The sequence below is a fragment of the Mauremys mutica genome, chromosome 8 (assembly GCF_020497125.1).
Source record: "Mauremys mutica isolate MM-2020 ecotype Southern chromosome 8, ASM2049712v1, whole genome shotgun sequence".
Classification (NCBI taxonomy): domain Eukaryota; kingdom Metazoa; phylum Chordata; order Testudines; family Geoemydidae; genus Mauremys; species Mauremys mutica.
The window spans coordinates 66445165-66465233 of NC_059079.1; the positions used below are offsets into that span (position 1 = coordinate 66445165).

General features: G+C 52.5%; 1 protein-coding gene across 8 annotated transcripts in view; it reads right to left on the reverse strand.

The window, feature by feature from the left end:
* Window positions 1–20069, reverse strand: part of LOC123376123 (myomegalin-like) — a 159515-nt gene that overhangs the window by 102622 nt on the left and 36824 nt on the right. For 7 of the 8 annotated variants that reach the window (XM_045027893.1, XM_045027890.1, XM_045027892.1 and 4 more), the window contains exon 4: window positions 16213–16323. In XM_045027893.1, coding sequence (XP_044883828.1) covers window positions 16213–16323 — 111 coding nt within the window. Of the gene's footprint in view, window positions 1–12056; window positions 12191–16212; window positions 16324–20069 lie in introns of those variants that run through there. The other variant, XM_045027897.1, reaches the window with a different exon arrangement.

Sequence of the window (20069 nt, forward strand, 5' to 3'; positions counted from 1 at the left end):
CACAAGCTCAGGGGTCCTCAGAACAAATTTTTTTGGTGGCCTCAGAGGGCAGCCACCAACTCTTGCTGCTGGCAGCTCTCACTTTTTCCTAAAATACTTAATTAGCTCTAGGAAAAACAAATAAATATGTACATGTCCAAATCATTGTAATTTATTTATTGCTAGCTAGTAAGTTGGCTCTGAAAAGTGATAGTTGTATGTTTGTTAATATCACTTTTCACAGCAGACTCACTCAGCCCCAGTAAGCCCGGGGACAAATTAAGCCCTGGATGGGGAGACGGAGTAGGCAGCAGGGGCCAAGGGTGATGGAATTGGGGGGGGGGAGATTGGGGGGCCAGAGCCCGAAGCCCCACAGCCAGAGCGTGAAGCTCTGTGGCTGGGGGATGGGGACAAAGCCGCTGCCATGCAGCCGGAGCCAGCCCTATGGCCAGAGCCTGCTGCCCTGCCACTCCAGGGGTGAAGCCCAGAGCCTGAGCCTCACCACCTCCAACGTTGTGCCCACCTGTCTCCAGAGAGGGGGCAGGGCTCAACCCCTGCTTGCAGCCCCAGCAGCTGACACCAAGGTGGTTCATTCAACAGAGAAGGGGAGTGGCCACTGCTTTCCCCCCACCGCCAATCACAACCCAGGAGACTGTGGCCACAAGAAAAGCCTCTGGTGGCTGCATTTGAGAAATGCCACACTAGACACCCCAGTGCCTCACTTTCTAAGACGGAGATTTTGTCTTGGACACCAGGGCCAGCTCTAGGTTTTTTGCCACCCCAAGCAGGGGCAGCTCTAGACATTTTGCTGCCCCAAGCACGGAGGGTCCGTTGTTCCCGTGGCTTTGGCGGACCTCCCGCAGGCAAGCCGCCGAAGGCACCCTGTCTGCCGCCCTAGCGGCAACCGGCAGAGCACCCCCCGCGGCTTGCCGCCCCAGGCACGCGCTTGGAGCGCTGGTGCCTGGAGCCGCCCCTGCCCCCAAGCAAAACAAAACAAAAAACAAACAACCTCTGGGAGCGCAACTGCCGAAGCAAAAATTGTGCTGTCCCAAGCACATGCTCGGTTTTCTGGTGCCTAGAGCTGGCCCTGGACACCTCCCCTCTGCCAGTCCCAGATGAGCTGGACAGGTTGGTTACAAGAGACAGAAGTGCAGTACAGAAAAAGGCCCCTGCAGTGTGCTGGGAGCAGCCTGCCCCATTGGGTGTCTGTGCTGTTTAGTTAATTTCCTCCCGCAGGGGCAGGTCTCTACATTTCCTGGGAGTGAAGCTCCCCTTGTTACCTGCAATTCCCGCTGCTGTTCTCTCCAGTCCCTGCACAGTTTAGTTCTGCTCTCATAGTGTTCACTAACCCTCCTCGTCCCACCCTGCTCCCACCTGTTCCCTGCAGCTGCCCCCTGGGCCCTGCGCCATTGAGCTGGTGTGGTGTATACAGCAAAATGCTTTATGTTCTCAGGGTTTCTAGGCATAGCTGGGGGAGAACATGGGGGTGCAGTTAGGGTGACCAGACAGCAAGTCTAAAAAATCGGGATGCGGGTGGGGGGTAATAGGTGTCTATATAAGAAAAAGCCCCCAAAATAGGGACTGTCCCTATAAAAATCGGGACATCTGGTCGCCCTAGGTGCAGTGCACTAGCTGGCATGAAGCCATGCTACTTAGTCTTGAACCAGGGAGGGAAGAGGGAGTCAGGAGAGGTTTTGATAAGTATTTTGCACGGATGAATGCATGCAACGCATCCACACCCCTCCGGTGACTGGGGGAGTCCGGAGCAGAGGGCCCAGACTGCGCTGTCAGCCTGACTTTTCACCCATTCACACCACAAGTTTTTTCAAGGTGCTATGTGACCCAATTGTTTTTGAGCCGCTGGTCTGGGGGAGGGGAGTAGCACAGATGGGGGCAGCTGGGCCTGGGTTTGGCCCACCGGTGGGTGATGACAGGCCTTGCCCTTCACAGAGAGCATGAGTGAGTATTCATGGTGCCAGTAGAAAACACTCGGCCTATCCCCAAGTTCGGAGTAAGGCAGGTTTGGATGTAGGCTAGCATTTACAGCAACACAAAGGGCCTCAGCCCTGGCAGCTGGGTGCAGGGATCTTCTAGCCCAGCCGCTCTGGTTCCCATCATCTCCACAGCACTATCCTTGCTGCCTGCACCACGGCCCACCCTCCTGCACCACGTTGGAAACACACGTTGAGCCAGAGTGATCAGCTGCCATAGGGCTCCAGTGCTCTCACACTACGCCCTCACTTGCTCTGTACGGCCGGGTCACGGAGAGTGACTCAGCCCTCCTATATGGGGCTCTGTCTTCCCACAGGGGGTGCCTGTGTTAGGGCCAGAGCTCCCCCACTTCTCCCAGCCCCCACAAACACTGCAACAGCCCCCAGGGGGCCAGGGCACTGGATTAGTGGTTGCTGGGGGTCTGCTACCTGCTTCCCTTGCCAAGAAGCCCTCAGGCTACAGCGTGCAGCTAGCTAACAAAAGGCAGGAGAGGAAATGTTTGTCTCTGTCCCTTGTTTACACCCTACCTTGCTTCCTGGGAATTCCAGTCAAGACGCTTTTCTTTCCTCACCTAACAACTCCAAAAGCAGCAGCCAGGCACAAAAACTTTTGTCCACCCAGTGGTATCTGAACCCTACATCACATCGATGAATGATGCCACTATAATACTAGCTGACCCCACTCCTCCAGTGTGTGGCACCCTCTGCCCAGTCCTAGACTCGCAGCATCCCCACTTATCCAGCAGGCACCAACTGGGCCCAGGAACCAGACAAGTGATCAAAGAGATACAGGCTCTCAAGTGGTTTAGTAATGCAATGACCAGGCAATGCAGGGAACCAGCACGGGGACAAAGATACTTCCACTGCCAGATCACTGTCTCAGAGCCAACCCAAGTCAGTGCTAATGAAAATTATCCCCCTTTGACAGCCAACATCCAGAGTGGGCTAGTACCGCCCATGATGGAGTGCCAAGGCAGGGCATACACTCTCTAGTCCTGACCGTTAGCTAAATAGCCAATCACAAAGAGAAAAACACATGGTTTAGCTCCAAGTCACCCCTTCTGGGCAGGGCTTAGCGTCTATGAGGCTGCTTTAACCCACCTGGGCAATAACATCTAGCTACACGCTCTGGCCCGGCAGCTTTGCAGGCAGCAGCCTTATAGCCATAGGAACAAAGGCTACAAGTCCCAGAGGATTTTGTGAGAGCTCCTCCGAGCAGCACCAGGCTCTTGTAGCTCTCCATAGGTGGCGCTCAGCTGCAGCGGGTCAGTGCTCAGAACTCTAGAGCAGCCTTTGAGCCCAGGCTGTTGTCTGGTGCAGCAGGGCCTCCTCCCGGCACACTGCTGGAGAAGGAGGCGGTCTGGGGGGCTCCCCTCCTGGAGGGGCCAAAGGATTTGTACACCCAGATTCTCCTCTCCCTTTTTACACCGGTGTAAATTGGGAGCAGCTCCATTAAAGACAGTGCAGCTACCCAGTGTAAACCTGGGAGAAGAGGGTCAGGTCCCTAATTGATCCCACTATAACTGGGAAATCCCTGCAGTTCCAGTCAGTGAGGCTCTGCCCGCTGCGTGGCAGTGCTGCAAGGTGTGAGGCTATCCACACAGTGCACAGCAGCCCCTTGCCCAGAGACACCTGGCCTAACCTGGTGCCTAGGAACTGCTTCCTCCCCCTGTCCACCTTTCCTCCCACCTCATCTGGTACAGGAGCTGCTATGATTTGGTGGCCCTGGGGCAATATCAGGGGACAGTGTCAGCAACCACGTGCAATCTCAGTAGGCTCCCCTGAGGTGCAGTGACCTTGTAGGAAGGAATCACCTTCCTCTCTGTTTTCCTAGGCCAAGGTAATATGCTGCAGCATGCTGTCACTCGGTACTTCCATTGCCCAGGCCTCACTCAGTCTCTCCAGCTGTAATAAATGAGGTGTGGGGGAGGAAAGGGAGCTCCCTTTTATGGACACCCAGCCAGCCAGTAGCTATCAAATCCCTCTTAGTAGCTGTTTCTAATTGCTCTACCTGTAAAGGGTTAAAAAGTCTCACTCCTATGCATAGGTAAAAGGAAGTGAATGGGCACCTGGCCAAAAGAGCCAATGGGAAGGCTAGAACTTTTAAAAATTGAAACAAGACTCCCCTTTTGTCTGTCTGTCTGTCTGTTGTTGTTCTCAGGGAGAGGCAGACAGGGAGCAGTTATGCTGTGAGAAACTTGGGCCAGGTATGAAAAATCATCAGTATCATACCTAGAAACTATTCATCTAAAACCCCAGATATGTACATAGATCAGGAAATGTCTAGGAAGATGTGATTAGGTTTATCCCTTTTATTTCTTTATGGCTTGTGGATTCCTCTATGCTAACCCCAGGTGCTTTTGTTTTGCTTGTAACCTTTAAGCTGGACCTCAAGAAAGCTATTCTTGATGCTTAATCCATGTAGTTGTGGCTTTTTTTTTTTAAATCTAGCAAAAGCCTAAATTCCTAGATGTATTTTCTTCTCTTTTTTATTAATAACATTTCTTTTTTAAGAAGATAATTGAATTTTTGTGTCTTAAGAGGTTTGTGCACATGTTGTTTAATTAGCTGGTAGCAACAGCTGATTTTTTTTTTCTTCCTTCTCAGCTCTTCCCCGGAGGTGGAGAGTGAAAGGGCTTGAAGGTACCCCACAGGAAGGAATTCCCAAGTTCACCTTCCTGGGTTCTCAAAGGGGTTTTGCACTTGGGTGGTGGCAGCATCTACCTATCCAAGGTCAGAGAAAAGTTGTAACCTTGTGAGTTTAATACAAGCCTGGAGAGGCCAGTATTAATTTTCAAAGTCCTTGCGGGCCCCAACCTTCTGCACTTTGTCGTATGCCATCCCTGGTAAGAATAATTTAGAGTGGCTAGTCTGTCCGAGGGAAACCCTGCACACTGACATGGTGGTGCCACACTGCATCAGGCAAGAGCGAGAGCAATCCAGAGCTGCCATCCCTCAGAGGAGATGAGCTGGTTCTGCCTAGGGAGAGGGGGGGGGGGCTGTTGGGCAATGCAGACCCACTGCAGTGCCCTGCAGGGGTGAGTCCCCGCTGAGCTGAATGCTCTGGGGCAGGCTGGCAGGAAAAGGGCTGAATACAAGCAGATGCCAAGGCATGTTATTAAGCCACCAGTCTGCTGCCCAGCCAGGATGCCTACAGCTCTGGAAAAGATACATTTCTCACTTTGCCTCCATGCACAGCACATGGCCATGGCAAGCCTCTGCGATGCACAGCTGTCTAGTTCTCCCTCAGCCACCATAAGCCAAGCTCTGCAGACCCCAGCAGCCTTTTGGTAGCTCTTCTCCAAGCCCCTTAGATTTTTGCATGTACCTCTCTGGCATTAGAGTGGAATGTACCACTCAGAGTGCACTACTGCCAGCGTGAGCTGGCCTTTTATAGGGAGGAGGGGTGTGGCTCTGGTTTTGCTCACCTCCCCAGGTGAAGGGGATGAGAGTACAGGGGTCACATGATGGCGGAGCATGTGGCTGAGACCAGGGCTGCCATGGGAGATAGAAGGACAGCCTGTGGGGGCAGGGGAGACAGCAGATTTAGGAGAGCTACCAAAAAGCAGGGGGAACTGCTTCAAATGGGCCAGAGAGAGGCCCAGGCTGGCCAGGAAGGTAGAAGCCCTAAGAAAGGGGAACAGCATGGTTTGGGCTCTAGGGTGGACAGCCCAATGGTTTAGGATGCCATTGCAGGCACCACAGCAGAGGGAGGAGTCTCCTGATGCTGCCACCCCATAAAGTAGTGCAGACACCTCTACCAATGAGGAGCAGGAGGGGCTGATGGGAGTCCAAAGCTTACCCCAGTAGAAGGGCCCCAGGCCAGGGCCGGCTCTAGGCACCAGCTGACCAAGCACGTGCTTGGGGCGGCACCTTATAAGGGGCAGCCAATCTTGGTTCGGTGGGGCAGCGCTTGGGTTTTTGGTTGGTTTTTTTTTTGGTTCGGTGGGGCAGCGCTTGGGTTTTTGGTTGTTTTTTTTTTTGGTTCGGTGGGGTGGCGCTGGGTTTTTTTGTTGTTGTTTGGTTTTGATTCGCGGGGGTGCTGATTTTCTTTCTGGTTTGGTGGGGCAGCGCTGGGGGGGGTTGTTTTTGGTTTGGTGGGGCGGTGCTCGGGGGGGTTGTTTTTGGTTCGGTGGGGTGGCGCTGGGTTTTTTTGTTGTTGTTGTTTGGTTTTGGTTCGGGGGGGTGTTGATTTTCTTTCTGGTTTGGCGGGGCAGCGCTCGGGGGGGGTTGTTTTTGGTTTGGCGGTGCGGCGCTCAGGTTTTGTTGTTGTTTTGTTTTTGGTTCCGCGGGGCAGCGCTCGGGTTTTGTTGTTATTGTTGTTTTTGGTTCTAGGGGGTGTGTGATTTTCTTTCTGGTTCGGCGGGGCAGCACTCGGGGTGGGGGGGTTGTTTTTGGTTTGGCGGGGCAATGCTGGGTCTTTTTTGTTGTTGTTGTTGGCTTTGGTTTGGCAGGGGGGCGCTCAGGTTTTGTTGTTGTTGTTGGTTCAGCAGGGCGGCGCTCCGGGGGGGGTGTTAATTCACTTTTTGGTTCAGCAGGGCGGCGCTCCGGGGGGGGGGGTGTTGATTCTCTTTCTGGTTCGGCAGGGCGGCGCTCGGAGGGGGATTATTTTTGGTTTGGCGGGGCAGCGCTTGGGTTTGGTTTTTTTTTGTTGTTGTTGTTGTTTTTGGTTCGGCAGGGTGGTGCTCCGGGGGAGGGGGTATTGATTTTCTTTTTGGTTTGGCAGGGCAGTGCTCGGGGTGGGGGGGTTTGGTTCAGCGGGGCGGCACTTTTTTTTTTCTTTTTTCCTTTTTTTTTTTTTTTTTTTTTTTTGCTTCGGGCGGCAAAAAAGTTAGAGCCGGCCCTGCTCCAGGCTGTCATGGAAGAGGGCAGACCCAGGAAAATGGGCTGTTCCTGAAGAGCATGTTTGTGCGAGGACTGGATTCCCTTTGTTCACTCCTAAGGGGTGAGCTCTGCCTTGGCTGGGACACCATGGTGCTGCTAGTTAGAGCTATGCACCTCCCCATCAGATCTCCACAGCAGCTACAAGCCTCTGGGTGACTGACAGGGGATGCCAGACCTGACACCATGCTTCAAGGAGCATCAATAGCTATATTAGGAGTCCAGTTTTGTACCAGGCAGCTCTCTGCCACGGTTAGCAACATCTAGATAGGCCAATGCTGTGCAATAACCACCTTGGGCAACAGTATTACAGCCTTGGTCTCGTCTAGCCACAGCCATCGGCCATGTGCATTTGAATGTTCAGCGGGAACCTATTACGTGAGTTCATTCACTGTTCCCTTATGTGTTTCCCCCCGAATCTGTTTGTCACATCAACCAGGGAGCTCTCTGGGGTGGCCCTGTCTCTTCGTACAATGCCAGCACATGAGGAGCCCGGCCCCTAGACACCACTGCCATTCTGCTAAGAAGAGACTGGCTGCCCTTGGTTCCTTTCTGCCATCTGGTGTCTGACAAAGCAGTGAAACACTCATATCAGCAGACTATGCGGAAAGTCTGGATCTGAGACACTCTCAGGGGAGCATAGTAACACACAAAGCTGGCTCATGCGCCACTGAAGCCGAGCAGGATCGGGCCCCATGTGCCCCAAAACAGATCGGGGCAGATGCATTTCACCACATCCCACCATGCTCTAAAGCAGCTGGTGCTGGCCACTGGCAGAGAGAGGGCTAGCTGGGCCTTGGGTCTGAGCCAGTCTGGCACCTCCTTGTTATCCAGCTTGGGACAAATGCAGGGAACCATTCATGTTTGCCAATGCCATGAGTTATTGCTTATCAGCATGGTATCGAGCCACCTCAGGCTTAGTGAGCTAATCTTCCAGAGGCTAGGAAAGAGTTATTATTCTCACTCCAAAGATGGGAGGCAGAGAGATGGGTGACTTGCCCATGATCACAGCCCTGTAGCAAGGCTGGGAATAAATCCCAGACTCTGTTGTAGGGCAGGGCCCTTTCTCAAGCTCACCCTCCCTAGGTATCTTAGCCACGCTACTGGCAAGAGGGGGTGAGTCACCAGGGGCCATTGGGTTAAACTTAAAAAAAGGTAAATTTTATTAAGAAAGAAAGAAAAAGAAAATACATCTGGAAACTCAGGCTATTGCTACATTAAAAAAAAAAAAAAAAAGAACCTACAAGGATTAAGCACCAAGAATAACTTTATTGGGGTCCAGCTTAAAGGTTACAAACAAAACAAAAGCAGCTGGGGTTAGCACAGAGGAGTCCACAAGCCAAAAAGAAATAAAAAGGGAGAAACCTAATCACGTTTTCCTAGACATTTCCTGATCTACTTAAATATCTGGGGTTTTAAATGAGTAGTTTCTAGGTATGATACCGATGATTTTTCATACCTGGCCCCAAGCTTCTTACAGCATAGTTGCTGTCCTGTTCCCTCTCTCTGGGGAACAACCACACACAGACAAAAGGGGAGTCTTGTTTCGATTTTAAAAAGTTCTAGCCTTCCCAATGGCTCTTTTGGCCAGGTGCCCACTCCCTTCCTTTTCCCTATGCATAGCGGTGAGACTTTTAACCCTTTACAGGTAAACCAAGTAGAGAACAGCTACCAAGAGGGATTTGATAGCTAACTGGCTGGCTGGGTGTCCATAAAAGGGAGCTACCCCCCACCTTCATTTATCACAACTAAGAATTGTACGACTCAAGAAAAGACAAGTAATGGCCCATTAAAGCTGATGGGAAAACGCTGACAAACCCTGACACTGAAAGTCTTGGAAAGCTAAGACAGGAGGGAATTGCCCCCATCATGAATCACCACACAGTGTGTGAGAAAGGCAGGGGGCTCGAAGGCAGGAGCTGTCTGTGAACAGTGGGTTCCCCGCTTAGGACTCAGGGGCATGCTGGGAAGCTCAGCAAAGGTAACTTGTATTAGAAAAGAGAGATTTATCTACTGTGAAAGGGTAACACCTGAGGTTGCAGCTTCAGTTGTTTCCTGTGGAGCCTGTCTGTGTTCTTGTCCCCTGTCTATTTCAGCTCTGAATCCAGGGCTGTTCTATTAAATACCCCTGGTGTTTATTTTTACCCAAGCAGGTCTCTGCTGTGCAAACTGTGTGGTGTGTGCCAAAGTGAGCTGATAACTGGGGGTCAGTTTCACTCCTGCCGGGGTGACGATCCGATCCAGAGGAGAAAAGGCCGTGTGTCTGCTAGTTAAGAACTCAGGGTGGATGGATTTGAGGGGACTGGGGAACTAGGCTGCTGGAAGATCCGGTGGTGAGACCCTCATGCCTGGCAGCCAGTTACTGGTATCAGGCTCTGAGCCAGAGCAGCACAGCATTAAGGCACCCAGGGTTACAGGGCAGGCGGGCACAGACCCCAGCAGCTCTGGGTGCTCCCCAAACTGTCCCAGCATGAACAGGACTCATGCCAGCATTATCAAAGCTGGATGCCTAAATTTAGGCATCTAAGTGGCTGACTTAACAGAGGAGGCCAGCCACCCCCACATTCAGTCAGGTCACTGATATAAGTGTCTAAATTTAGTCACCGCTGTTCAGACCAATGACGTAAGGGCCCACTTTACGCTGTGAGGCCCCGGTTGTGTCCCAAGGCACCGAGACAGGAAACACAAAAGACCTCCGGGGCAGTGGGAGGGAGACACCAGGCTCTGTCCTCAATCTGCTTCCTGCCTGCTGCCCACCCAGTCCACCCCCGAAGAGCTCTCCAGTGGGGCTGTGAGGGGAGGGAGATGGGGTGACACCCCAACTCCACCTGGGCCAGGGGCGATCACACCCACAGCCTCCCTCTGGCTACAGCTCTCAGGGGCACAGTCTCAGCCACACTTGTGCATTTATCAGTTACAGTGAAGAAGTGAAGCCTGCTGCCCACAGATTAGAGATCACTGTCACAGATGCCTGGGGCCACATGCGGGGTGACGGGGAACGGGGTGTAAACTACACCCAGCAGGCCCCTGAGTCTAAATGAGTGTCACGTCTTCACCTGCCCCCCCTCACCAGTGTAAGGCCCCTAAACACTCACTTGGACTTTAACTCATAAACGTCGTAGGGTGTAACCTACACTCTGCCCTGACGCATCACTACTGGATTTAGCCCGCTGGGTGTAAAGCAGCAGCCTGGAGCCTCTGTTAGTGACTCACATGCCAAGGCACCAGCAGAGAGGAATGTAGCAAGAAAAGCAACTAACGGGAGGGGACAAGAATGTGTGAGCTCACCCAGTGCAGCCTCTCTGTACACTTCCTCCTGGCTCCGTGGAGGGCAAGCGACTGGTTCCCTTGCACACTCAGCACTCGGGGGGACGTATATAGTTTGAGCATGAGGATGTCCAACTCACATCCCCACCTCTCCCAATGGGAGACACTTTTAGAGAGTTCCGTGGTTAACCTTGCCAACAACATTACAATTTGGATTCCCTCCTGCCCTCTACTGCTCTGACTGAGCCACGTTATGTGAAGAATATATGAATGGCCCTACTGAGTCAGAGCAAAGGTCCATCTAGCCCAGTATCCTGTCTTCTGACAGTGGCCAGTGCCAGGTGCCCCAGAGGGAATGAACAGAACAGGTAATCATCAAGTGATCCATCTTGTCGCCCATGCTCAGCTTCTGGCAAACAGAGGCTAGGGACACCATTCCTGTCCATCCTGGCTAATAGCCATTGATGGACCGATCCTCCATGAATTTATCTAGTTCTTTTTGGCAGATAGGTAAATCACCATGGGGGAGAATGGGGGTTGGGGTTGCCCCAGTCCTGGCTCCTACCCTGCGTTGGGCTCAGCTGGTAGTTCCGGGTGGGCTGAGGAGGATGAGGAAAAGCAGCTGGGTCCAGGTCAGACCCACCCACAGAAACCTCCGTTGGGTGCAGGAAGTTCTGCAGGCCATCCTCTCCCCCCTGCTGCTGCTTCCTGCTCCTATCACTCCTGAGCTGTGGAGAAGGGGTCACTGTATAGGGAGCTGCTTCCTGATCCGCCAAACGCCCATGCATCTGAACCCGCCCTATATCCAGACTCCCCCCACCGAGCCGAGCCTCCACATACCCAGAACCCCTGTACTGAGCCCCAAACACCCAAACCCTTACCCCACCAAGCCTCAACCCCCGCACACAGACCCTCCTGCTGAGCCCCACCGCCCCCTGCATCCAGACCCCCACCAAGCTCCACCCCCTCATCTGAATCCCCCACCCCTGCAGACAGACCATCACCCCTGATACCCCCACTCAAACTCCCACCCCAGTGAGCCCAACCCTCACCTGGACCATCCCAATGAGCCCCCCGCACCCAGACCCGCACCTCACTAAGCCCCAACCAGCTGCATCTGAATCTCCATGCCACCAAGTTTCATTCCCCCAGCATCCAAATCCCCCTGCTGAGCCCTCCACACCCAGATTCCCACTGCCAAGCCCCATCTCCTCCCAAACCTCCCCACTGAGCCCCTACTACCTTCACCTAGATCCCCCTGCAGAGTCCTTCTGCCCCTGCACCTAGAAGCCCCCAACAAGCTCCTGTGCATCCAGATCCCCCACATACCAGGAACCCCCACTGAGCTGCCCACACCCAGATTGCCCCACAGAGAACCCTCTCACCTCACACCTGGATTCCCCCCACACTAAGCCACTCCACACTTGGATCCTGCCAGGCTGAGCATGCCTGTCCCACACCTGGTTCAGGGGCCAGGGCTGGGCATGCATGCAAGACTGTCCTTCTCGCTTACTATCCTGGTGCTCCTGGCACAGAGGGGCAGGGCCCAGGGGTGTGGCTGCAGCAGGTTTGGCCCTTGCACTGTATCAGGGTTGGATGCTGCCTCACCACTGAGTCTGTGTCCCGGGGGGTGGGGGCTTCAGAGGGATCTCCCACCTCCCTGTGCTCCCCACTGCCATGCTAGAGCCTCCATATTTATTTAATGACAAATAAAATATGCAGAATTTTAAAATACTGTGCACAGAATTTTTTTTTTTTTTTGGTGCAGAATTCTCTCAGGAGTAGACGCTTCACACTAACTGCAGCTAGGCTCAAGATCGCATGCTTCCCTGCAGAGCATCCAAGCCTGCAAGCAGGACTGGAAACTTGCCCCAATCCCCATCTACGCGCACACAGGCACGCACACACACACAGCGATAGCTTGCAATGCCAACACACCATAAGCCAGTCATAGGCTATGCAGATCCTGTGGTTACTACAAACCAGCTCTCTTGGCACTGAGTTCCTGACGGTTGCTGTAGTAGGGACAGGAGCAGTGTGTTCTTCCCTGCCATAGCCACTGCCTAGCTCTCTACATTAAATGTGAAGCCCAGGAGCGGCAGTTAGCATACTCTGGGCTGCCTGGCTGAGCACCCCAGCAACACTTACTGCCTTGGGAACAGAATGTACAACTCCAGCTGCCTGCCTGCCACAGCAGAGATCAGCTGTTCCCTGCACAAAGCCGGTGTCTCCTACCCAGCCTTGGCCTCCTCCTGGTTTTTGGCCACATAGGCCAATTTTCTACCTGCTGAGTGGGGTCTGTTGGGAGGGGGCCTAGGTGGGCTGACCAGAGCTCGGTGGGAAATGGCTTTCCTGTCCCACAACAGTTTGAGATTTCAAAAGTGTTCCTGTCCTGTAACAGGACAAACGTGGGACCTTTTGAAGTTTTTTGATGAAAAAAACAGAACAGCCTAGGTTCAAGTCCCTGTTCCAAGTTAGGCAGAACAGGGATTTGAATTTAGGTCTCCCATGTTCGTGCTTTAACCCCTGGGCTACTGTCTATTCTAGGGTGGGTGATTATTCCTCGCCCCTCCAAAGAAAAAAAAGAAAAACCCACCCCATCTCTCCTGGCCGTGGGAAACCTTTCCACATGAACGTTTTCTCAAAACTGGTACATTCCTGTGGACAGTTTAGGTTTTGACAAACTGCCATTTTCCAACACATCATTAATAAATTCTTGACCCACTCTAGCTGAGCTGGGCTAACACCAAACCTATTTAGCGCAGGTTTGGGGCACTGCTGCTGGAGGTGTCCCAGGCAGCGTTAAATGTCCCACATTTGCTACATCACAATAAAGGTCAGAAAATTTAATTGCATGGGAGGCAGGATCCCACCTGAACAAGGGCGCAGCCTGCTTCTGGAGAGTGCTTATCCAGGTGCCTGGCTTTGCAGTGAGGTTCTGCACACTCCAAACACCAGATGAGCTACTGTGCACTGAACTTGGCCCCATCTTCCTGGGCGCTGGCACTCAAAGCCCAGATCACACCGAGTTCTACCAGCTGCCATGCTGCAGGCTGTGGGTAATGCTCCAGCCAGTTAATTCCACACAACCTCCCAGTAACCGATCTATTTATAACTCGAGCTACCTGGGAACAGCAGGCGGCTCCCTCGCCATTGGCTGGCAGCGCCTGGCTCATTTTGCCTTCACTGTGCTTTTCACACACTGGAGGCAGAGGAGAGCTGTCAGCACTTTGCCTAGGTCTCCCACAGTGCAGTGCATATCCACTCATGTGCAGGGATGTATGTGCATGCACATGAAAATAAGTGTGCAAGGTTGTGAGAATGATGGCATTGACACACCTCAGTGCAAGTATGCAAAGACTTACGGCAGTGTTTGTGTGCACAGGATGTGGCTGCATACACACAGGCAGGAGTATGTAGATGCATGTGTGAAGGTAGCCCTGTGTGTGTTTGAAAGTACGTATGCATCTGCGCATACTTGAATGCACATGCACAACAGGTAAGCGTGTTAGCAGATGTGTGTGTGTGTGTGAAATCAGAATAACTACAGCTGGCCGCAGTGCAGAATGCACTAGCTAAGCGTGAGCCTGTTGGCGTTCTCAACCCCTTTTCCAGTGGCTCACAGCTTTCTCAGCCAAACTGAATTTTGAGTTGAATGTTGCCACACATCCCCCTTCCCCATCTCAGACCTCCTGATCACTGTACCTGGCTTTGAGCTTGTGCATACAGCGCCCAATCATGACTTCTTTATCTGGGGCAAAGTGGGGGTTGTGGGGATGACCAGCACTGGCCTCCTGAAATGAAAGCACATTCTAACCTTCACCATGGAGAAACTAGCATCTTTCCCTAATGCCAGGAAATACCCAATATAACAACATGGCCAAGTTCATGCTGCTGCAGAAACCTTCCTTTCCTAAATGTCTTAGCTTCAGGGAGCTTGATTTTTCAACTGTAGTGATTAAGCAAGAGTGGGACTTTACCAGGCACGCTTCATTTTCTTCTTTCCTTCTGCTCTTGTCACTTAAATGTGATGGGGGGGTAGAAGGGGGCAGATTACAGCAAGGGGATTAGACTAAGTATGAAACAGCGGGATGGCTTGGTAGGGCTGCACAAGGGTTAACAAGGTGGGGGGTCACCCATACTGTAACGCCCAGGTCTGGGTTCTCTTCCCATTCGAGTCAGGGATTTGTCTCTGTGCCACAAGGGGCCACCAGGGGAGGGGAAGGGAGCCCAGAGTTGGGAAAGTCCCTGTGTCATACTGGGGGATGGGTGTGTACCTGCCTCACACACCCGTGTTGTCCCAGGACTTAGCCAAGGATGCAGTGAAAGAAGTTGAGGAATGTTTACCCCAGATAAAAGGAGGGGTCACTGCGGGGATGAGAGAAACCATCTGCTGGCTTTTACTGCACTTCTCCCCATGGCATCGGGAGCAGCCGGAGAGAGTCTCCCGACTGGCGAGGACCCTATCTCCGATCACCCGACCACTCTGATCCCTGGGGCCAGAGCAGAGTCAAAAGACTTCTCTTCCCTGCACCAACAGCTCCTGTTACACTGACCCTCCCCTGCTTAATTACACAAACAGCTGCTCCTTATTTTTGCTTGTTAGAGAGCAGGGAGGGGACATCCTGGGCGAGGACAGGATCAGTGACAAAGGTAGGGCTGGCCAGCACCGGGGCTGGTGCCCAGCACAGAGACACCGACTCTCGTGATATGTGGTGTTCTTAAAACCCCAGCTCCTGGAGTTGTGGGAATACTTTCTCAACTTTCTCTCTTAGAAATAAGTCTCTAGCCCTGGTGCTTGTGGAGAAACATGGGCCCCAAAGAGTTGGCAAATTTTTTAAAAATCCCAATTCCTAATTTTTTAAAAATATCAGGATTAAGCCAGTGGTGGTTTTTTGGGGGGCCTGGCTCATGACTTGGAAACCCTTGGGATGGGCAATACTGGCAGCATGAACTGCATGGGGGGAGCAGTGGAGGATGGCTCAGGATGGGGGGCAGCATGGGCTGGTGATAGACATGGAGCAGAGAATCTGTGGGGTGGGGCTGGGGGCTAAATGGGGACAGACCATGGTGAGAGGAACAAGGGGGCTCTGGATAGAGGTTGGGGGAGCGTGTGTCTGTGCCTGCTTTCCTCCCATCAGGCTCCCACCAGAGACAGCTGTGGATTGAGCTAAGGAGAGGGGTTGTTGGGGGGAGAGAGAAGGCCCTTGTGTGTGTGTGTGGGGGGGGGGGGTCCTCCACTGGCTCACAGAAGCACCTGACTCCCTGAACCCTCAGCCGTGTGCCCTGTATTTGGTGGCTCCCCCATCGCTAGTTTACGGGGATTTCTGCAGAAGCTGAGAAAGGGCCAATGGGGGTGTCAATGCTGAGTCCCTGACATCTCTGATTCTCACCCCAGTGCCCAGGCCAAGACACAGCCTGACACCACCCTCCTACCCCCCCAGCGCGCACACACACCATACCCTGGCACTGATCTGAGGGACTGGCAGAATAAACCCCTCAACCAGCGCCACCCCCACCTCTCTGCTTAGCACCAGAAGCCCCCCAAGATGCAGGTGCTGAATCCCCCTAAACTACACCCCCAGCCTCTGATCCCCTTAAAGACATGGCCCCTGCACTCCTACCCCTGTAAGTGACACACTGCCCCAACAGGTGACTGAACCCTTCTGACTGATTCACCCGAGCCCAGCCCAAAATCTGTTTACCGGAGAAGTCCTCTCTCCACCTCCACTGGGTCCCAGTCCCTTGGAGACACCAATTTACCCGCTGGGCCTGGATCCTGTTAACCAAGAACCCTGTAACTCCTCCCTTCCTTCCATGGCACACTGCTGACACACCCTCGCCCCAGCTCCTACGACACCTCCCCTCCACCCTCACCCCAAATCCCTTCCAGTGAGACCCCATCCAACCCACAATGCTCTGGAGCCTCAGTCCCTCCCTGGAACTCCTGACCAGCACCCAGATCCTGCTGACCACCCCCAACCAGGCCTCCCCCAGGGCACCCAAGCCCCTGCGGAGCCCAAACGCCGGCCCCAACCCCTGTGGGGCCGAAGACGCCGTGGCTGCACCATCCATCCCAGCCTGCTGCACTCACCCGCTTGTAGACATCCTCCCGGCTGGCCTCATACTTCTGCTGCATGCGCTCCTCCAGGAAATAGATGCGCAGCTTGAGGCTGAAGTTCTCCTTCTTCAGGTCATTGAGGTGCTGGGACAGAGTACGGTAGCCGTTAGACATGGTGGGTGACCCATGGAGGGGGGCATCTCTGCACCCCCCCCTCACTCAGGGGACATTGCCAAGGGAAGGGAGTGAGCCAAGCCCATGGGAAGCTGCCCCAGCCCACGGCGGCCTACAGAGACATGGTGGAGAGGCTAGAGCGCTCCTGGTTGGAGCCTCTGCGCAGCTCAGCAGCTCCCACTGGGTGCAGGAGTGCAGCTCGCTTTCCTTTTTTACCTCCAGGAGATATCTGTGGAATCCCTGGCAGGGGAACATCCTGCATGGACAGACACAAGTGGTGTAACCCGATCCAGACAGCAGCCCTAGCGACTCCACGTCCACCTCCCAGCCAACTGCAAGCCATTAATGGGAGCCTGGGGCCTGGCCAGCAGAGACCCGCACGGGAGGGGAGAGGGCAGCTAGGAAACGTGATGAGGACGCAGCAGGGAAGGGAGAAGGGAGAGGATTCCCCACCGATCCCTCAACATCCCAGTGTCCAGCAGTTAAATCTCCCAAGGGTCTTTCCCCTCCCAGAGCCTGGCCTCAGCTGATCCCATGGGAGACACAGGTAAAGGCCCAGGGCAGGTTCTAATTGGTGTCCTGCTGACCTCTCTTGTGCAAGGTGCATAATGCAAGGAAGGGACTGGAGAGGAAAGAGAAAAGAGCCATTTACCCCAACTGCAGGACCCGGGCCAGTGAGAGGCAGGATGACAGCCACCCAGAGGGCCCCACGATGTGTGGCACACGATAGCCTGGCCCAGAGAGAGCTCTCGGAGCTGCTGGATAGCAGCAAGGCCAATTCCCACTTGGTGAGAGCCCCTAGGGAACTGCCTTCCCCCGCGCTCTGTGTGTGCAGACACAGATCTCACAGCGCAGCACTGAAAGGGCACCAAGGGCTCCCACAGAGCTGCAGCCAAGCTAGGCAAAACCACTGCCCAATGGTGTCCCTAAACACCGAGCCTGTGTGTCTCTCTGTTATTTTCCAGGAAGGAAGGCAAAAAGAAAAGGCCTTTCTCCAGTGTGGAAATACTGAAACATCCTACTCCTTAGCACCCCCCACCCACCTGCCCCGTAGCTGAAAGGCAGAAGATCAAGGCTCCTATTTTGAGCCTCCAGTGAGGAATGTGGGAGTTTAAAGTTCGAAGCTTTGATATTACAGTCTGTAATTGGCCCCTAAACACTGATATGAAGTAACTATGCGTAGTCACACTGCAGCGAAAACCCTGTGCAGGGCTGCAGAGAAGTGTAAGGGCACACTGGGGCGCCGAACAGAATCAGAATCCGCTCCCTGACAGGGCTGCGCTTTGCCCCTCCCTCTGCCGGAGACATCGCTGTGCACATACAATGGTATTTCATTCAGAGAAGAGCGAAAGCTGGCCCAAGAGGGCAGATGATTTGGGGGTTATTTCTCCAATGCAGGTGGCAAAGAGAGTGATTTGTTTTATTGCTGCCTTGGGGTCAAATTGGGCATTTCCCCTAAACACAACGGAAGTGTGATAGCACCCTCAGAAAGACACAGTTGATGCAATCCATCTCGTGGGTTAACAGCAGCCTTCCTTTGAAGATTCTATGACTGTTTTCACACACACACAGTGTTGCCAACTTTTGTTATTGTACCACGAGTCTCACAATATTTGGGGTTTCCCTTCAAGCCCCAGCTCCCAGAGCCCAAGTGACTTAGTGAGACGCTCAGCTGTCTTTTTTTTTAAAATGTAAGTTTCCAGTGCTCCTTGTTGCAGAGAAAACATGAGCTGAGTACTCCCTGAAGGCACAGAAGCCAGAAGGCAAATAAAGAGAACTCCATTTTCTTTTTAATTTCATAAATTTTTAAAAACAGTCTCAGTCCAGGAATGGGGACAGACTCCATTTTTCAGCAGTTGGGGTTGGCACTAATATGACATGTGCCTGCTCCACTATCTCCAAGTTACTCACGCACTGGAATCTGGCTTTTCTTTCACCAAGAAGCGCTCTGTGCCCATGTTTGCTCAAATCTAACTCAGTTCCAGGAGGAAAGTGACCAGTTTCCTAAACCAGATTCCGATCTCCAGGTCTGGAAAGCCTGTGGCTGGGGACTCTGCTTTGCATAAGAACATAAGAACGGCCATACTGGGTCAGACCAAAGGTCCACTGAACCCAGTATCCTGTCTACCGACAGTGGCCAATGCCAGGTGCCCCAGAGGGAGTGAATCTAACAGGTAATGATCAAGTGATCTCTCTCCTGCCATCCATCTCCACCCTCTGACAAACAGAGGCTAGGGACGCCATTCCTTACCCATCCTGGCTAATAGTCATTTATGGACTTAACCACCATGAATTTATCCAGTTCTCTTTTAAACCCTGTTATAGTCCTAGCCTTCACAACTTCCTCAGGCAAGGAGTTCCACAGGTTGACTGTGCAATGTGTGAAGAAGAACTTCCTTTTATTTGTTTTAAACCTGATGCCCATTAATTTCATTTGGTGGCCCCTAGTTCTTATATTATGGGAACAAGTAAATAACTTTTCCTTATTCACTTTCTCCACACCACTCATGACACATACTCACTCTATCATATCCCCCCTTCGTCTCCTCTTTTCCAAGCTGAAAAGTCCTAGCTTTAATCTCTCCTCATATGGGACCCATTCCAAACCCCTAATCATTTTAGTTGCCCTTCTCTGAACCTTTTCTAATGCCTGTATATCTTTTTTGAGATGAGGAGACCACATCTGTACACACTATTCAAGATGGGGGTGTACCATGGATTTATATAAGGGCAATAAGATATTCTCTGTCTTATTCTGTATCCCTTTTTTTAATGATTCCTAACATCCTGTCTGCTTTTTTGACTGCTGCTGCACACTACATGGAGGTCTTCAGAAAACTGTCCATGATGACTATTTTCATGTGCTCCCTCAGCCCTTTTTCATAGACTATCAGGGTTGGAAGGGACCTCAGGAGGTCATCTAGTCCAACCCCCTGCTCAAAGCAGGACCAATCCCCAATTAAATCCCCAAATGGCCCCCTCAAGGGTTAAACTCACAACCCTGGGTTTAGCAGGCCAATGCTCAAACCACTGAGCTATCCCTCCCTCCCGTTCCTGATTAGTTGTAGCTAAATTAGCCCCCATCATATTGTATGTGTAGTTGGGGTTATTTTTTCCAATGTGCATTACTGTACATTTATCCACGTTATATTTCATTTGCCATTTTGTTGCCAAATCACTTAGTTTTGTGAGATCTTTCTGAAGTTCTTCACAATCTCATAGACTCATAGACTTTAATGTCAGAAGGGACCATTATGATCATCTAGTCTGACCTCCTGCACAATGCAGGCCACAGAATCTCACCCACCCACTCCTGTAACAAACCCCTAACCTATGTCTGAGTTACTGAAGTCCTCAAATTGTGGTTTGAAGACCTCAAGCTGCAGAGAATCCTCCAGCAAGTGACCCGTGCCCCATGCTGCAGAGGAAGGCGAAAAACCTCCAGGGCCTCTGCCAATCTGCCCTGGAGGAAAATTCCTTTCTGACCCCAAATATGGCGATCAGTTAAACCCTGAGCATATGGGCAAGACTCACCAGCCAGCACCCAGGAAAGAATTCTCTATAGTAACTCAGATCCCAACCCATCTAACATCCCATCACAGACCACTGGGCATACTTACCTGCTGATAGTCAAAGATCAGTTGCTAAATTAATTGCCAAAATTAGGCTATCCCATCATATCATCCCCTCCATAAACTCAGGGCCGGCTCCAGACC